We start from the raw sequence: 19,421 nt of genomic DNA, 5'->3' as shown, positions 1-19,421 counted from the left end.
CCCTAATTTTCTCCCTCAACCCAAATGTATCTCTCACCCTAACCCTAACTTTCACCTTTAACCCAAACCTATCTCTCTCCCTAGACCTAGCTTTCACCCTTAACCCAGACCTTATGCCTACCCTTGCTTCTATTCCTCAGAAAAATCCCAGCTTTCACTCTTAAATTAAACCTATCACCCATCTTAACCCTAACTTTCACCCTCAATAAAGACCTGCTCCTATGCCTCACCTTACCCTAGCTTTTACTCTTAACCCAAATCTTACACCCAGCACTACCCTTGTCTCTAATTCCTACACTCACTTTCACCCTTAACCCAGACCTATCACTCACCCTAACTTTCACCCTCTAGAAAGTCCTGCTCCTATGCCTCACCTAACCCTAGCTTTCACCCTTAACCCAAACCATACGCCTGTATATAACTCTATTCAGGGGAGCGGAGTTAGCCTAACGGCTAGGGTGGTCGACCTCCTATCTGGGAAACTGGGTTCGAGTCTCGGCAATGATACTGAATATCCTGTGATTCTGGGCATATCACTTAATCTCCCCGTGCCTAACAAAAATGAATGTGTGTCCTCATGTAATGTAACTGGTGCTATGTAAAGCGCTCTGATGCCCGATTCGGGTCAAGTTCGCACTATATAAAACTGTTTTAAAAAAACCTAACTTTTACCATTAACCGAGACCTGTTGCTCATCATAACCCTCACTTTTATCATTAACCCAGACCTTACACCTAATCAGGTTCCTATCTCTCACCCTAACCCTAGCTTTCATCCTTAACCAAGACCTAACGCTCACCCTAACTTTAACCCATAGCCAAAACCATATACATAACCTTGCTCCTTTCCGTCACCCCAACCCTAACTTTCAGTAGGGTAGGCCTAACCCTACTCTTATCTCTCAATGTAACCCTTATTTTCACCATTTACCCAGATTGTATGCCTAACCCTACTTTTATCCCTCACTCTTAACCCAAACCTTATGCCTAACTCTACTTTTATCCCTCCCTCTTAACCCAAACCTTATGCCTAACTCTACTTTTATCCCTCCCTCTTAACCCAAACCTTATGCCTAACTCTACTTTTATCCCTCCCTCTTAACCCAAACCTTATGCCTAACCCTACTTTTATCCCTCACTCCTAACCCAAACCTTAAGCCTAACCCTACTTTTATCCCTCCCTCTTAACCCAAACCTTATGCCTAACTCTACTTTTATTCCTCCCTCTTAACCCAAACCTTATGCCTAACTCTACTTTTATTCCTCCCTCTTAACCCAAACCTTATGCCTAACCCTACTTTTATTCCTCACTCTTAACCCAAACCTTATGCCTAACTCTACTTTTATTCCTCCCTCTTAACCCAAACCTTATGCCTAACCCTACTTTTATTCCTCACTCTTAACCCAAACCGTATGCCTAACTCTACTTTTATCCCTCCCTCTTAACCCAAACCTTATGCCTAACCCTACTCTTATCTCTCAATGTAACCCTTATTTTCACCATTTACCCAGATTGTATGCCTAACCCTACTTTTATCCCTCCCTCTTAACCCAAACCTTATGCCTAACGATACTTCTACCCCTTGTTGTAATGATAACTTTCTATGATAACCCTAAAATTTAGACCCCCCTAAACCCTACCTTTGACTCAAACTCTAAACCTAATTCTCATCCTACTATCACTCACCCTAACCTTAATTGTTTTATAAACCTGGGAAGGAGCAGAGTAGGATAATTATCAGTGGCCAACTGGCAGTGGTTATTTTTTCAGAGGTAAGGGGTGGACGGTGGCAGAGTCTTCCCAGACACGCTCAGATGCTAGCTAGCGTTATCTTTAAGTAAAGGCTCGAGGAATCGAATTTACTGCTGAAGCAGGACTGATATTAATGTTTATTTTTTAAAACGGATAATATTTTAAAGCAGCACATTGTATGTTTGTTTAATACGATTTTAAACCACTTACTCACACCGATTTTCTGCGCTCGATCACTCGCCTGCACGCCTTGGTACGACTCGGTGATGAACACCGTTGAGCGGAGGGTGGACAGGCAGAGCCAGAGACACTTCCGCCCCACGAGCGGTTAGCGCTCTAGCTTTCACAACAGCAAGAGCTATAAAGCCCTTCCCTCATACTGAGCGCGCAGCGGTCGCGCGCAGGGGTGTGCCTAAGAAGTCGCCTAAGAGGAGCAACAGGACGGGGCTAGGGGCTATGTCCCCTATATGTGGTACCTCTGGCTCGACTATCACCCATCGGGTAAGTTACTCTTCACGAGATTTACTAGGCTTATGGACTCCCGCCTTGTTGGGATGTTCAGGGGAGGTGGGAGATGCCCCTGTAGGCCCGTTCTCATGTCGAACTTGCCACTTCCAGACCACTGTGGAGGAGAAATATCAGGGACAATGTTACTCTAACATTGAAAATTCAGAGCCTGATCCGGGACTGGGTTACAGGAACATATTGTGTAATATAAGATCACTGCCCAAACATCATGCTGAAGTCTGGGATCTTATCTCATCAATACAACCAGATTTATGTTTTCTAACCGAAACATGGTTAAAGCCCCATACTGTCCCAGCTATCACCTTAGGGATCCCACAGGGCTACCATATAGTTAGGTTAGATCGCCCAGTTAGAATGGGTGGAGGCATAGCAATTGTGTATAAGAATGAGTTGCGACTATCCATTCTAGAGGAACGTAGTACTCCAGAGTTGGAAATAATAATCTTTAAGATTGAAATATCATGTAGAATGAGTCGTAAAGGGGCTTTAGTTTATCGCCCTCCTGGCTCATGTGCCAACTTCTCCACTACATTGCTGGAAGCGCTGGCCAGCTATGTCAATCCAGGAAGAGATTTTCTACTCCTTGGAGATTTTAATGTCGATAGCGAACTAGCAGAATGTAGCGAGGCGCAGTCCTTGCTGACTGATTTGGCACCACTGGGTCTTACACAGATTAACAGTGGCCCAACGCATCTAGCAGGACATACCCTGGACCTTATCTTTTTGACCATACCAAATGCCATTAATTGCTCCCCTCCCATACAAGTGAGCTGGACAGATCACTATATTATGGAATTTCACACATCTAGGTCTGAGACACCTCTAAATCAAATAATGACATTACCTAGCAGACGGAGACAATGGCATAAGGTTAACTCGGATACTTTCCAGGAACGGTTTATTGAGCCCTCTGTCTGTTCTACAGACGGAGTGGACAGTGCCCTAGCCAAATTTGACCAAGCTATGCAGATAGCAGTGGATACAATTGCCCCTATGAAAACTTTTAAACCACGCCCTGCTCAGAAGCAGGAAGTATGGTTTTCGGAGCATTTACGCTCTTTAAAACGGGCAGCCAGGAAATTGGAAAAAGTATGGAGAACATCCCATAGAGAGGATGACAGGAATCTTTATTGGTCGGCCCTCTCCATCTACCATAAAGCTATTCGATTGGCACGCAAGACTCACATTGCGTCCCTCCTGTCATCTGCTGTAAATGCCCCTAGGGTGCTGTACCAAGTTTTGCAGTCCTTTATCAAGCCAGCAGCTTGTGAAAGTCCAGAGCTGGCGTCACAGCAATTATGCGACGAAGTAGCACAGTTCTTCACCAGTAAGATTGACAAGATCTATGATAACATTACCAATGCTAAATTATCCACCTCAGGAGGTGGGGTAATGCCACAGATTCCAACTAATCCCCCGTCATGCTCCCTTAGCACATTTCCGCCAATCTCTTTGGAGGAGGTAGATGGCTATATTAATCAAATCAAGAGTGGAAGCCCTTTGGACATTATTCCAGCAAGAATAATGCCAACTGTTGGGAACATACTGGGCCCAGGCATTCAGAGAATAGTAAATCTTTCATTGGCAAATGGTCAGGTGCCTAGAGAATGGAAAAGAGCATCGGTCAGACCGATCAGGAAAAATTCTACTATCCCATGGACTGATCTGTCTAATTTAAGACCGATATCTCTACTCCCTTTTATGGGAAAATTAGCTGAAAAGTATGTAAATAGGCACTTATCTACTTTTCTTGAACAGACCAACTGCTTGGATCACTCCCAGTTTGGCTTTAGGCCCAAACATGGTACGGAGACCGCGTTACTATCAGTAACAGATGACCTCCATAGACATCAAGATAGAGGCTTCTCCGTTGTTCTGGTGCTGCTAGATCTGTCAGCAGTGTTCGATACTGTCTCTCACAGTACCTTACTCGAAACGATCTGCTGACATTGGGCTGAAGAACACGGCCTTAGCCTGGCTAAAAAGCTTTCTATCTAACCAGACTCAAACGGTTAGCATGGGCACATTTCGCTCGGTTGAAATGGAGATTGCCAAGGGGGTGCCACAGGCTCGACTCTTTTTAACATCTATGTGGCACCCCTGGCAAATATCCTGAGAGAGTTCGGTTTCATCCCCGTATCTTATGCGGATGATACCCAGCTATTGTATCCTTTTAGGCATCTCACGAACGAAGTGAAGGTCTCCTTCTCTAATGGCATGAAGGCAGTAGCCAAATGGATGTCATCAAACTGCCTTCAATGCAACGTAGGGAAGACAGAGGTCCTACTCCTTGGAGAAGCTAAGATCCTGTGAACCCCAGATTGGTGGCCGCAGGATCTTGGTCCAGTACCGGAACCCAAATTGGTCGTGAAAAACTTGGGGGTACGCCTGGATCGAGATCTCTCCCTGAAGCAACATGCCAACACAGTGGTGGACACTTGCTTTCATGTGATCGGCCTTCTTAGAAAAGTCTTCCCCTTGCTACCAGATGCTACCAGAAAAACCTTGGTGCAGGCTCTGATTCTTAGTCGTTTAGACTACTGTAATGGGCTCCTGCTGTCAGCCAACGAGGGAGTTAAAGCCAAACTCCAGGTTGTGCAAAACACAGCAGCAAGGCTGGTTTTAAATGCCCCGTCAAGAACACCATCGAAACCACGCTTGGATAAATTACACTGGCTTCCTGTTCGGAAAAGAGTGATATTTAAGACCTGCTGCCTCATCCATAAGAGCTTAAATGGATTAGGGCCAACATATTGGACTGACAAATTTATACTTTACACTCCGGTGCGATCTCTCAGGTCCAGTAACCAGCTGCTCCTAACAGTGCCAGCTGCCAAGAAAGTAAGACAGGGTGGTAGGGCTTTGTCCGTAGCCGGTCCCACCTTATGGAATAGATTACCCCTGCCACTTAGGAAATGCACAGAACATCTGAGTTTTAGGAAACAGCTTAAGACCTTTTTGTTTCAGACATAAATCACTTCCTTGGACTTGCTGAAAGCGTTCTCTAGCTCACAGGCGCAGAGATACTCCTTCGGGAGTTTATTCTAGCGCGGTATAAACCAACAAATAAATAAATAAATAAATATATGGAGTGGAAGGCAAAAGTGTGCACCCCTCCCTGTATTCATGATTTAAAGGGGAGATGGAGGTATTTGAAATATCTTCCCAGTGACATAGTTCTATCACAGACCTTCCCTTCCTGCTCTAACTTGGCTTCAAACACACACTGTGTGCAGAATTCGGTCCTGTGGACTGCACCTAAAGTGTCAGTTGTACTGATATGAACATATTTCTTTATTTATTTTACGGAGTTTTATATAGCGCAAACTTGACCCGGTATCAAGTGCTTTACATAGCACTAGTTGCGTTGTAGAGAGGTAGACAGAGATAGAGATAGGAGAAAGGAAATGTATATGCATTCTATAGTGCTGTGCAGCTGTTTTAGTTGGGTTTACGCTATTTTAAATACCTAATAAAAATAGCTACAACTTTGAGGTCGCACACACACGCATACACACACACACACACACTCGCAGACTGTCAGACACACAAGTGCATTAGCCCGAGAAGCTATCTGACTGCCATTACAGCAGCAGCAATGGTTCAGAAATGTGTTTCCATGATCCCAAGAGATCTGAAGCCACAACTGCTGTCTGAGCTCATAGCTCCAGCTTTTTGACTGTCCCTCCTCGGCTCTTTGTCGCTGTGAATGACTCTCCCATGGCGGACAGGCGTTGTGCCTTGAGAAGGTGCCAGAACACACCTCCTTCGTCTGAAACTCTTCCTGGCAGACCCTATTTTCCGAGGAATGAATCCTCACCTACATTCATCTATAGGGATTAGGGGTGGGCGGAATTTGCGTAATCGCGTTACACAAATCTCTGCGAAAGGGTAAAAAATCTCCGCGCACATGCAGAAATTCCGCTAACATGCGCAATTGCTTGTTGGCAATGCTTTTTTACTGTTCGCAATCGCTGTTTGCGTGCTCGGGGGAATATCTTGCGAACACGCATTTGAGAACACGGAAAAGCAAACAATTTTGCAAAGTCGCGGAACGCAGAATTTTGGGCAATTTTGCGTTCTCCGCGGAACGCGAAATTGCCCAAATTCCGCGAGCGGGACGGAATTTACCGCCCAGGCCTAATAGGGATCACTCTTTAGTTTGACTTTAGCCGGAATTACCCTGGCTGCTAACGAGGCGTGTGGAGGCCTGCTTTCCAGAGGAGCCCCCTGTGCATCTGTTCATCGCCTCTTTCCACAAGCCCTAAACCTTGAGCTTGTAATGCCTCACTGGGCCTCTCAGATTTGGGCATCTTCGGCCACCAGGGGGGAGAGCCAGCGATAGTGCATTTGGTCTCCCGGAAATTCCTCCCTCGCCACTGGGACCTGTTTGATCCTCGGCAGGTGGGAGGTATGCTGCTTCTCATTTGCAGATTGAGGGCACTCGGGCAGGTATTTTAAAATATAAATCAGAACCACTAGCCATGACGCAGCTTTTGTGGTATGCCATGACAAAAGTTGGTGGTTAACAGCTGTCATCTTACGCCCCAAAACTCCCACGTGGCTGCGCAAATGCAAATAAATGACATCCAGCCCGAAGAATCTACTCTGATGCTCTGTACAATCCTCTGAAGCCTGGCTGGGTACAGGTTTCACTGCACAAAAACACAATATTCCTAAAAAATAAAATAAAATGTCAATTTATATGGATGCAGCAACGTTCCATATGGAAAGCAAGAAGCGTGACGTTTCAGAATCAAAGCAATAGGTTAGTAAAAGTGAGATTTGTTACAGATTACTGTTGAATGTTTGATGCATTTCTCCTGGTCCAGGGAACCAAGGGGTTAAAGGACTGCTAGTGTGGTCAGGGCATGGCGACCAGGGTGTTGTACAGAGACAGTGACACAGAAGGGGTGTGATTTCACGAGGTGCTGAGATCCGAGGCTGGCAGCGGGCGGACGGACCAGGGACTCTCCCGGGTGTCCAGGGACATCAGCTTTCCTGTAAGCCAGCTGTCACAGCCGCTGCTCGTGACTCATACCTTAGACGTGGTCAGGAAGGGGGGCCTCCTGAGAGACAAGCACACACGTCTGGGAACTGACTGAGCTGGTCCTCAGTGAAGGTGACATGACCGTACGGATCCCGAGAAGGACAAACGTCAGATAGAAAGAGTTCCAAGATCCTTCGTATTTGTGACGATCGCTGTACTTTGATCTTCTCCAAACATGGGAGATTTGTTTACATTGCATATATAATATTTGGTTGTGTTTTCTCCCATTTTTTTACACTCGCATTATCCTTTCACCAAGCCCCTCTGCCTATGTGATTAGAGTTTGTCTACACGATTCCCCTTTCTCTCCCTGCTGCCCTGTAGGATGTAAAGCATTGCAGAAGTGAGTCAGAGCTCCTGTGGGTTTATTCCTTTCTGCTGCAGCACAGATGTGAAGTGCTTTAAAGGGACACTGAGAGCACGTGCCCTAGCCTCTTGAGCGTTTGGAAGGATAGGTCTCCACTATAGAAGTGAGGCGGACACTCAACACTCAGAAAGCCGAGCCAGGAGTAGGTTTCACCATGGATTGCCCACATGGGCGCGGGCTCTGCCGCCAGCACCCAAAGAATGAGGTCTACCAGAAGCACGAGAAGTAGACCAGGTGGTCCCCGCTCAAATGGTTCAAGAGGAGGATGATTTCAGGAGGCATCGGAAGGCTTCTCTCGACCAGTCTGCAGGAGCCTGCCTTGTTCCTAATGGGATCAAACTCAACAACACAAGCGACCGTTTAGCTTTCGAGCATCTTTTCAACATGAGCAGTTCACACAATAGCACACCACCCGTTGTAATGTATAGGTAAAAAGGAAATGTGCAAAATGTGATTGATATCCTAGTCAAGCGAGGCACTTTCTGCCACCGGTGAGTTTAGAAAAAAAGAGATAAACTAATTTTCTGGTTTAAACGGAACACGGACACTAATCCCCAAAACAATGCAGGATCAGCGCTTAAAACACTAACCGCCTGCTTTATGTTGTGCAGACAGGTTACTCCATAACAACGGTTACCCATATCCCGTCCGCTGAAATATAAATCTCATAGAATATAATGAGGTTTATATTTGGGCGGACGGGATATCCGTCACCGTTGTGGCGGAGTGACCTGTCCGCCGAGATCTAAATCTGACCCTTAGTCTTATGAGGACTGAGTTAACCATCCGACAAAGCATACATTTCACTTACTCTACGAGGCAACATAACAGCCAACAAAACTTGTCTTCCAAGAAGCCAGCTCTATGTCCATCGTGTCCACAATCCTTAGAGCTGTGCGGATTAGAGCTTTCAAAATTACACCGTGATCCCACACTGAGAGAGAGTTCTGACTGCTGCCCACAACTGCTTATTATCTTCAGCATTTCTCATGACATTCTTATTTTACATTAAAAATAACTGAGTTTATATATTTCCACTAGCCCCTGTCAATGCCAGATATGCATTACAAGAATCTTTATCTTACTACCAACATGTGCCATGAAGGAGGCAACTGTCAGAATTAGATAAATCCAGCAATGGATCGAAATGCCTCTTCAAAGCCCAGCAGCATTCCCTTAACCAATTATCTTTGTTTGTTTTTCTGGTATATCATTTTCTTGTCCTCTGCATGTTTTCGAGGTCCTCTTTTAAATGGTTTAGGTGCCCACATGCTCATGGCACCAGAACCGAGCTCTCAAGGTCTTCATTTGTGGGGAGGGGAGTGATGAAGAACTTTCCCAGACATTTACAACTGCCCCCCCCTCCCCCCAAGAGGAGGAGACCCATGAGGCTCCTGGGCCAGCTGGTCTGTATCTAAAAAACAAACCAGGGTTGACTGAGAGAGAAGCTAGCAGGGGTCTATACACCTTATTACTGCACCTGTGTAGGAAAGTGGAATATTATGTGGTATGATTGTGAGACTTTACCATGCAATATTATCACAACGCCTCAAAGATGATCCTTGGATTCACAACAATAATTCTTGGCTCAGTCCTGGTACTGTCGCAAAGAGCGGTCATACTTTACTAGAGGTAAATGTGCTAAGCATTTTTCCGAACCATAAGGGTTCATAAGTAATTGATACAACTCCAGAAAAACAACACAAATTTATAAACATAGAGTATATTTCTATGTATATTTAGGCACCAAAGCAAACTAAATGGCATACGTATAACCAAGGTTATCGATTTTCAAATCCTTTGAAAATAAATACATTTAAAAGTGCAGATGTTTAACATTGGGGTTAATGGGAAAATCTGCGAATCAGATTTAGTCACTTAGGGGACGAGTTACATTGTACCCTCCCAGGGTAGAGGTTCTTGGGGTCCCAAGACCTGGGCCCAAAAGTCAGCTCAATTTTACCTAAGTTGTGGAGTCTTGGTGCAGTGGCTGTCCTGGCTGTTAGTCGTCTTTAAATGGGAGTCACGCCCGAGCTGCTATGCCACCAATAAAGGGATGCAAATACATTAGAGCAGGGTCGTTACTGACATCAGTTGCAGGTGTTATGAAGTGCCCTCTTGATGTAGCTTCAAGTTAAAAGGTCAGTTACCCTAATGGTGACCAACAAGCCTTGGTAGCGGTAAAAGAAACAAAATGAACTTTGACGTCTTGCGGTCTAGGGGAGTGTGATAGTGACAAGTAACTTCGGTGAAAGCAGACTACAATTTCCAGAATGCACTTCACCATTTACTTTTGGGCGATCCCCCGGAGGGCTAGATGGCCAGCGATTCTTCAGATGCAGAGCGTTGTTTTACCTGCACTTTTGCAGGGGAGAGGTCCCAACTATCCAGAGGAGTCTGAGGGTACTTATGGATTCCACAAGGATCTCGCACTTCGAGTGTTGAGTTTCAGCCAAGGACAGAGGGGCGTGGCCTCTGACCACCTCTTAGCAATCCAGCTGTGTGTGGCTTACTGGAGTTAACAGGAGGGCTAGTTCCCCAGAGACCCTCAAGAGGCAAGTGGACTTCATCACCCAACCAGTAGTGTTCCAGGAGGCGCGTTTGCAGAGTGGTGGAGAAAGGTGCGTGGTCTGCGACCACCTCTCAGCAATCCCACAGTGTGGTGCTTACTGGAGGTAACAGGTGGGCTTATTGGCCCCTAAGGACCCTCACCAGCGAAGGGGACTTCATACTCCAACCAAGAGCGCACCAGTAGGCGCGTTTGCAGAGTGGTGGAGAACGGGGGCATGGCCTGCTATCAGAAACCAGTACTCCTGCTGTATGGGGCTTACTCGAGGTAATAGGAGGGGTAGTTGGCCCCCAAGGATGTCCTTGGGCGCCAACTACCCCTTCTGTTACCTACAGTAGGTCTCACACAGCAGGATTTCTGAGAAGTTGTCAGAGGCCACGCCCCCTTTCTCCACCACTCACACGACTGCTAGTTAAAAAACCTTAGATATTCACACAAAAAACAAAGGTTATAGGGACGTTATAGTTAGGAGTTAGCATTTAAAAGACCTTAGAAATTCACTGGCAAAACCAAAGGTTTAAGGGACATTATAGTTAGGAATTAACATTTTTTTTTTAAGTTTAGAATTCACTGAAAAAAACCTAATGTTTCAGGAACATTATAGTTAGGCTGACATTTAACTCATACAAAAGCAGAGAAATTCAGCTGTTATTGTTACCTGAGTTAACTATGACTTGCGCCCCCGCAATGTACTGCTTATGACCTCACATATTACATCACTCATGACTTGGTCAGTGACATCACTAATGACATCTCAAATATTTCAGTGAAGGCATGCATCACTCATCCAGGTGTCCATATCCAAGCATGCACAGATGCTCACGCTCAGATCTTCACAGACTCAATCCCATGCCCATGGACTTCTCAGTTCTGATATGTTCCTCACCCCTGGGTTTACCACCCTGGAGCAAACAGACTCAATCCCATGGGCTTCTCAGTTTTGATATGTTCCTCACCCCTGGGTTTACCACCCTGGAGCGAACAGACTCAATCCCATGGGGTTCTCAGTTCTGAACTGTTCCTCACCCCTGGGTTTGCCACCCTGGAGCATACAGACTCAATCCCATGGGCTTCTCTGTTCTGATATGCTCCTTGCCCCTAGGTTTGCCACCATGGAGCGGACAGACTGAATCCCATGGGCTTCTCAGTTCTGATCTGTTCGTCACCCCTAGGTTTGCCACCCTGGAGCAGACAGACTCAATCACATGGGCTTCTCAGTTCTGATCTGTTCCTCACCCCTAGGTTTGCCACACTGGAGCAGACAGACTCAATCCCATGGGCTATTCAGTTCTGGTCTGTTCCTCGCCCCTAGGTTTGCCACCCTAGAGCGTAATGACTCAATCCCATGGGCTTCTCAGTTCTGATCGGTTCCTCGCTTCTAGGTTTTGCCACCCTGGTGCGAAATGACTCAATCCCATGGGCTTCTCAGTTCTTATCTGTTTCTTGACAAGAGGTTTGCCACCCCGGAGTGGACAGACTCAATGCCATGGGCTTCTCATTTCTGATCTGTTCCTTACCCCTAGGTTTGCCACTGTGGAGCAGACAGACTCAATCCCATGGGCTTCCCAGTTTTGATCTGTTCCCCCCTAGGTTTTACCACCCTGGAGCAGGCAGACTCAATGCCATGGGCTTCTCAGTTCTGATCTTTTCATTGCCCCTAGGTTTGCCACCCTGGAACGCAGCGGCCTCCTGTTTTACAATGGGCGTCTGAATGAGAAGCACGACTTCATCGCTGTGGAGATCATCGACGGGCAGGTGCACTTGAAATACTCCACAGGTAGGACTCCAGGATGGTAATCTTAAAATGTGCATGTGCTTGAAAGTAAGGCAGCAAAACTATAGCGGCATGATATGGACACCTCTGTCATTTCTAGGATGTTGCATGTATTGAGTAGGGGAATCAAGGAAGATATTTTGTTAGTCATTCCACCTCATTCTTCTAATGATAAATCTAGGCACAAGTAGAACAAGTCCTATTATCCTAAAAGGTCATAAACCCCAAAAACCAAGAAGATTAGCTAGGCAGGTAATATTAATCCACAACTGCAGCCGACCTGAGGACATTTCGCTGTTCTTGATTTTGGTGCCCAGTGTTTTAAATATGGCTATCCATCATCGGTTCCATGCAAATGTAAAGCTGTTGGACAGTGGAGTCAATGCCTTTCTTTTCTCCTCTTCCACCATCTAACCACATGCATGTCTAAGACGGGAACCCTTTGGAAGCCAACTAGTGGCTGCCTTTCTCCCCTCTCACCTTCTAACTGAATGCATCAGTACCTATCCCACTTTGGCTTTTGAAGGAGTGATCCATGACTGGATACCCTTTGGAAGCCAACCAATGGCTGCCTTTCTTGTGGTGTTGGGTTCAAATCAGGCCTACATACTCTGCTAAACTTTCATACACCTTAGTATAGAAGTTGGCACGGACACTGGAAAAGGCAAAAGACAAGTTTATTAAGACCCCATGGGGTGGTGATACATTCCTACAGCACCCTTCGGCAATGTAAGAAGTAGCACACCGAACATCGGTGCGCGACCTCTTTTATACAGTTTAATAGCAATAAAAAGATAGGCGGTTACAAGTTACATATTTTAGGTACATATAAGGTCATTTTTGGAACACAGCCAGCATGTGGGAGGAGTTCAATAACACTGGTCAGTTAGTGCTAACATTCCTAAAGAATGACCAGTTGATGCATAGTGCGCATGTGCGCTTGACCAGTACTAAAAATAGCCTGTTACCGAGCAGAATAGGTGACCATGGGTATCGAGAAAGGACGAAAGGGCACACTGACCACGAGGCAGCATGTTCATAGAAAATGGAAGCCAGAAGGATTCAAAATGGCCCCCGTTCGTTTTGGTCAAGTTAACGAAAAGACCGTGTAGCTGTGCTAAACGCTAACTCAGGAGCTGCCAAAACACGACATTCTCCCCCTCTGCCTTCTAACCAAATGCATCAGTTCTATCCCACTTTGGCTTGTGTGGGAGTGGTCCATCACTGCATACCCATTAGAAGCCAGGCAATGACTGCTTTTCTCCCCTCCCACCTTCTAACTGCATGTATCAGTATCTACCCCCACTTTGGCTTCTGAAGGAGTGATCCAAGACAAGCCACCCATTGGAAGGCAATCAATGGCTGCCTTTCTCCCTTTCCACCTTCTAACCGCATGCATTAGTATCTACCCCACTTTGGCTTCTGAAGGAGTGATCCAAGACAAGCCACCCATTGGAAGGCAATCAATGGCTGCCTTTCTCCCTTCCCACCTTCTAACTGCATGCATCAGTATCTACCCCCACTTTGGCTTCTGAAGGAGAGGTCCAAGACAAGCCACCCATTGGAAGGCAATGAATGGCTGCCTTTCTCCCTTCCCATCTTCTAACCGCATGCATTAATATCTACCCCACTTTGGCTTGTGTGTGAGTGGTTCACGACCAGGCACTGATTGGAATCCACCCAATGGCTTCTTCTCTCCCCTTCTGCCTTCTGACCACTTGCCATCAGTACCCATCCCACTTTGGCTTGTGCAGGAGTTTTCCAAGACTAGGGACTTATTGGAAGCACACCAAGGACTGTTTCCTTTTCCCTTTCCACCTTCTAACCTGATGTCTCAGTACCCAACCAGTACCCTCCTTAGGTGTGTGCAGGGATGTTCCATGACTCCGCACCTCCTTTGCCTACATAGGTGTGGTCCGTTTCACCCATCCACTCTGTTTTTTCTTTGGTGGTCTATGGCTGCTTGGCAGCCTGAGCCTATGGTGATGAGGATTATTTGTGTTGGGCAAACTATGCGGTTAGTAACGTCTTGGTACTGCTACGCAGCAGTCAATGACATCGTTTCTGACTGCACTGTGCTTCTTGAGTCCCATTGTGCAGTAGTAGTGCAGAAATAGACTTACCGCTTTGTGGTTGAGCACTGTTCCTTCATCCCCTTCCATGGTGCTGTGGTCACAGTATTTTCAGCTATTTGTGTCCTTGACTGTGCAGAACCTCTGTCACTGCTTTTACCCAACACTGAACACTTCAGTCTTTGTTCATGTCTTCTTAGAGATAGGGTGTAGCAATGTAGGTGTTGTGTGCATTACTGTGGTAGTAGTGATCGGTGCTGCGAATAAGTGTGTGGTTGGAAGAGAGATAAGCTGAATTGCATTGTTTACCAAAAAGAGTGGTCTTACCTTTGTGATCAGGGACTTGTCTTAGCTCATGCCATGATGAGGTGGCTGTTACATGTGTGGATTATGCTGTAGAAGTGCCGTTATTCATCCATTGTTTAGAAGAGGCCATTCTATGCTGCATCTACCTTCCAGTATCATTGGAAAGAGTTCATGGTAGTCTTTAGGCACTAAAAATATTATTTATATCCACGCCTCCAGCTTTGGTTAACAGAATCATATGTTCAATGTAAGTAATGACTGCTTGTTTGAAATGTTATTTACAGGCGAATCAACTACCTTGGTGTCTCCATACCTTCCTGGTGGTGTTAGCGATGGCCAGTGGCACACGGTGCAGCTTCGGTACTACAACAAGGTAGGAATGTTGAATGGGAGTCCGTCTCCTGTCGCTCTATGGAAGTTGTATAGTCAGAATCTCCATGTTGACCATCAATTTTCCAATTACATTGTTTTGCTGAAAAAGCCAGGAGATTGTTTAATTATAAATAAATCCAGGCACGTGTGCGACTTATTTCAATCAATTTAAAAGTATATTTAACATAACAGAATATGACATAGCATTTTTTTAGTCATATTTACAAATACTTTTACAAACCCACAAATAGCACCAATGTGAGGTACATTTTTTAAGATTCAGAACTCAAGAAAGGACAATGAATTGACTCCCAGTGATGGGGGTGTTGCACCCGAGGTCGTATTTTGCTTTGACATTTTCTGAAAATGTGTTTGCTTAGTGTTTGGGAAGTCTATGTCTAAAGCTGTGTGTTCTGCATATGCACAGTGGGAAACTGAAGACTCAATGGCCAGTCAACTCCTTATGCCAGTGTTGGTTTCCCTTAGATCTTTCCAAGGTGGATTACAAAATGTTTTGTGCTTATAGAAGTATTTTCACAGCAGTAGAATGACAGAATGTTTAACCTATTGCAGCACAGTGCTGTGGGATCCACCATCATGCTTTAGTTTAGATGAGCTGCCCCCTGCACCCAACCATGGTCAGGCTAATATCTATACTTTGCATCTCAGACGGCCCGCCTGTCAACAAGAGACCTTGTATTGACCGTGACAGACTCCTCGCTGTGCTAATCTGCTCGACAGCGTGGAGTGGGTAGGTCCGCAGTAACAGAACCATCTACTTCTAATGTCTGAAAATGATCTCAATTGAATGAGCCATAACTGATTATTGTGTGGCCCTTTTCACAAGTATCTAAATTGCTCCCCTTTATCTCTTTCAAACCTAGTTATATATTAAATTCGAGCATAAAAGGTGCTTGTGCCAACCTGCATTCTCATCCAGTCCCTGCCTACCATCGTAAGAGCGAGATGCAGACAGAATTGTCATCCACTAGCCCTTCACCACTAGAGAGCAGGAGGATGAAGACATACTCAATGGTCTCCATGCTCACCCGTTGCACCTCTAACATGTTAAGATCCACAGCCGAAGCATTAGTGTGTCATCTCCCTTCTCACCCAGAGCGTGCCTGTCTTTGTTATGTCTTGAGTAGGGGGAGCACAGAATTAGATGCATTGCCACCCACTGCCTTTCTGCCATCTGAAGTAGATCATTGAATACTCTGCTTTCTCAACCAGTTTCCCTGCACCATCTTAGGAGCCAGTGGCAGGTAGAATTCCCATCATACTCACCCAGGTTTGTATGTTAGAAGATCGCGGTACAAATATCGACCAGCAACAATATTGACTCCAGGGTACCGTCTGCCAACATATTACCAAGGTAAATATGTATGTGGGTAAATGCAGATTTACTATCCTTAACTTGTTAAGGTATGTAAACCTGGAGTTAATAATAGTAAATCCATAATTACATATACTTACCTTGGCGAAACAATAGTTGTTGACATCCTGGAGTCAGTATTTTTGTGACTCGATATAAAAACGCAAGATTGTGGCAGAACTCCTCCTCTAGGGCACCTCTGCCATCACAAGGTACAGGAGGGCATTGCTCTCGGTGGTAGAACCAGGACATGCGAGCTGGGCTGAGAGCTCTGCCGATGTATCTTCCGGTCCAGGGAAGACATGGCTTGGCAGTTTGGGCTGGACTGTTCCCATGAGGCACAGGGTCAGACGTATTTGCATATAGCCATGTCTGAACTGGGGTGGCAGAGTGGGCTAAAGAACGGTGATGGATTAAACCCAGATCCTTTGACTGGGTGTGAGTGTTTGATTGCTTCAGATGCTCCGTCTATCACACCCCCTTTTGTACCGATGTATCTTAATGGCATCTCAATGAGAGCACGAGGGGACATTGTGCCATCTCCTGCAGCCCCTGATGGTGGGCTTGGTTTCTCCCAAACTCCAATTGGAACGTAATCAATGTGATGACAGGCACTCCTCACTCTCCTTTGACGAAGCGGAGTTCGGGTGATGGTGTTGAGGTATCAGACACCGTCTTCCTCCTTCGCAAACATGCCTTTCTGCAGGCAGAGCTCTGCCATGCTAGAGAGGGGAGCGGTGTATGTTAAGATGATGCAAGCGAGTAGGTCAATGGTTGTAGGGTGGTTGAGTTAAGATTCACTCTAGTGCCATAAGATGACACTATTTTATATTGGGGGTAAGAAGGAGGCAATGGCGCCTGCAGCTGTCCAATTGAAATGCAGAGTTTTGAAGTTCTGTGCCTTGTAACTTGTTGGTGGAGTACTGTAACTAAGCTCTCCTTAGTGATGAGTTGAAAGATTGTAAGTTACTTTTATATTAGGGCCTAATCAAAAATCTTTCTCTGTGTTCTTACTCCTGCAAAGGCATGTTTTTTTCATGAACTTCCAGGAGTAAGACACACTGTGGAATTTGTGAATCAGGCCTAAAGTGTTGGTACGTACTGAAAGCACTTTGATGCCTCCACCTGTTCCTGCTCCTCGTTTGTGTGCCCTGGTAAGAGCCTGCGTTCATGCCGTCTTTTCTCTTCTAGCCCAAGCTCGGCTCGATGGGCACGGCCCAAGGCCCATCCAAGGAGAAGGTGGCCATCCTGGCAGTGGACGACTGTGACATGCCCGTGGCGCTGCAGCTCGCTAGGGAGATCACAAACTACTCGTGTGCAGCAGAGGGCGTGCAGTCCAGTTCCAAGAAGTGAGTGGGTAATAGCTATACCATGCAACATGATGGCGGGTCCTGTATGGCACCACATTGGAGCGCACTGCATGCTGGGATGCAGTCACACCTGTGGGGTGGTTTTTGTTCAATGTTGGGTGGAAGTATTTGGACCACAGCGTAAGGTTCCCTCGGAAGTCCAGAGAAGCTCGGCCATTTCCTGCCTGTGAGGCCATTGGCCATAGTTCTAGCGTGATCAATGGCCAGTGAAGAAACACATGCCTACCCAGAGATCCAGGCACACTGCGGACCCTAGACCCATCATAGGAGTCCTCGGCCAGACAGAGTCGACATGGGGTCGACGTCAGAAGAGGTCTGAACTAGGGAGTCAAGCGATTTGAATCAGACGCATTGTATATACCTTTCAAAACAGTTAAAGTCACCTTCTAGTTTGAAGACGAGAGAAGAGCTGTTGCTTTGGCTGCAATGAACACTTGAAAACATTTTGAATTTAAACATGATCACTCAGGGTGAGGTTGGTGACCTGTGTGTCAAGAGGGTGCAGCGGAATAGGTTGGATCATCCAGCTGTACTTTTTAATTCTAAATTTCGCATTTTGTGCCATTTTGGTGTCATTATCACTCCAGTGAATTATAGAAAATAAGGATGAGCCAGTAGCACCAGCCACATGTTATTGCTCACACCTAAGACACTAGAATCATTGGAAAGAGTTGGGTAAATCACATTACTACACATGCAACAGGATCTGGCTTAAAGACACCCTCCTAGAGGCAGTATGATTCCACTCTGCAGGGGCCAGCCTAACACCATTCAGTGCTGGAGAAATCACTGATCAGTGGATCAATGCACATGCTACCTACTTCCTGGAAAGAATCAGTGCCTCGGATAGACATTTGTGATCCTAAGTCTGTGTCCATGTTACGTAGACGTACGCATTCCATGCACACCTCCAAACCTTTGTAGGCTAGAAGTACTTCCATAGACACTAGCCCACTTCATAGCAAGGCTCTGAACCTGAAGACTTGGACTAGTTGCCAACTCTCTTATGCTTACAAGTTTAGAGACCAACCCTATCTTGCAAACAGAAGCTCCGCCTTCTGCGCATCAGCACATATGATGACTTGGAATGATAGGATCGGATAGGGAAAATAATTGCTTTTCATGGAGCGTGTATCATGGTTTCAGCCATTTTTAAGCTCTGTAAATAACAAATCTTACCACGGCTCAGATTAATGGAACTCAATGAATTGAACTCAAACCGATGAAAGAATAAATTGACATTCCCAAAACTCAAGCTTACCACCTGCAAGTCATGCTAGAAGTCAGCAGCGGCATTTAACTCAGTGCACCTTTTGTCCAGCAAATATGGGATATGGGGCTTCCCGTTCAACTCGCTACATCTTTACAATAGTATTTGCATGTCTGAACACTACGATCAACATGCCTGTAGTCGAGACTAGTATGACAACCCATTGTGTAACACATCTGCGATCACTGCACATCAGCAGACACACGTAGCAAGCAGCTCTCCAACACACTGGGTTTTGCTTATCTAGAGGATGATGCTAGTTACCCAGTAGGTTGGACCCAGCACCGCAGTTCACTAATCCTGGTAGTGCTATACCTTGACTTTAATGCCAGCACGTTACACTGGGATCCTCAGTACCAGTTCGGGAGATGCATTTTTTAAATATTTATTTTTTATTTTTTTATTTTACTGAGTTTTATAAAGTGCGAACTTGATCTGAATCAGGTATCAGAACGCCTTACATAGCACCAGTTGCATTACATTAGGACACATTCATTTTGGTTTTGCCTAGAATCACAGGATGTTCAGCGTCATTACCGAGACTTGAACCCAGTTCCCCATATTCGAGGTCGACCGCCCCAGCCGTTAGGCCAACTCCTAAGTTAGATGGTAAACT

General features: G+C 45.8%; 1 protein-coding gene across 1 annotated transcript in view; it reads left to right on the top strand.

Annotated features, from left to right (window-relative positions):
• Positions 1-19,421, top strand: part of CELSR3 (cadherin EGF LAG seven-pass G-type receptor 3) — a 786,585-nt gene that overhangs the window by 494,034 nt on the left and 273,130 nt on the right. Inside the window, exons 4-6 of the mRNA XM_078661784.1 lie at positions 11,928-12,043; positions 14,703-14,791; positions 17,357-17,514. Of these exons, the coding sequence (XP_078517910.1) occupies positions 11,928-12,043; positions 14,703-14,791; positions 17,357-17,514 (363 nt within the window). The remainder of the gene's footprint in view (positions 1-11,927; positions 12,044-14,702; positions 14,792-17,356; positions 17,515-19,421) is intronic.

Source organism: Lissotriton helveticus, chromosome 9 (genome assembly GCF_964261635.1).
Source record: "Lissotriton helveticus chromosome 9, aLisHel1.1, whole genome shotgun sequence".
In the NCBI taxonomy this organism is placed as follows: Eukaryota; Metazoa; Chordata; class Amphibia; order Caudata; family Salamandridae; genus Lissotriton; species Lissotriton helveticus.
Note: the sequence above shows the minus strand (reverse complement) of the source record. Positions and strands in the feature narration are given on the sequence as shown.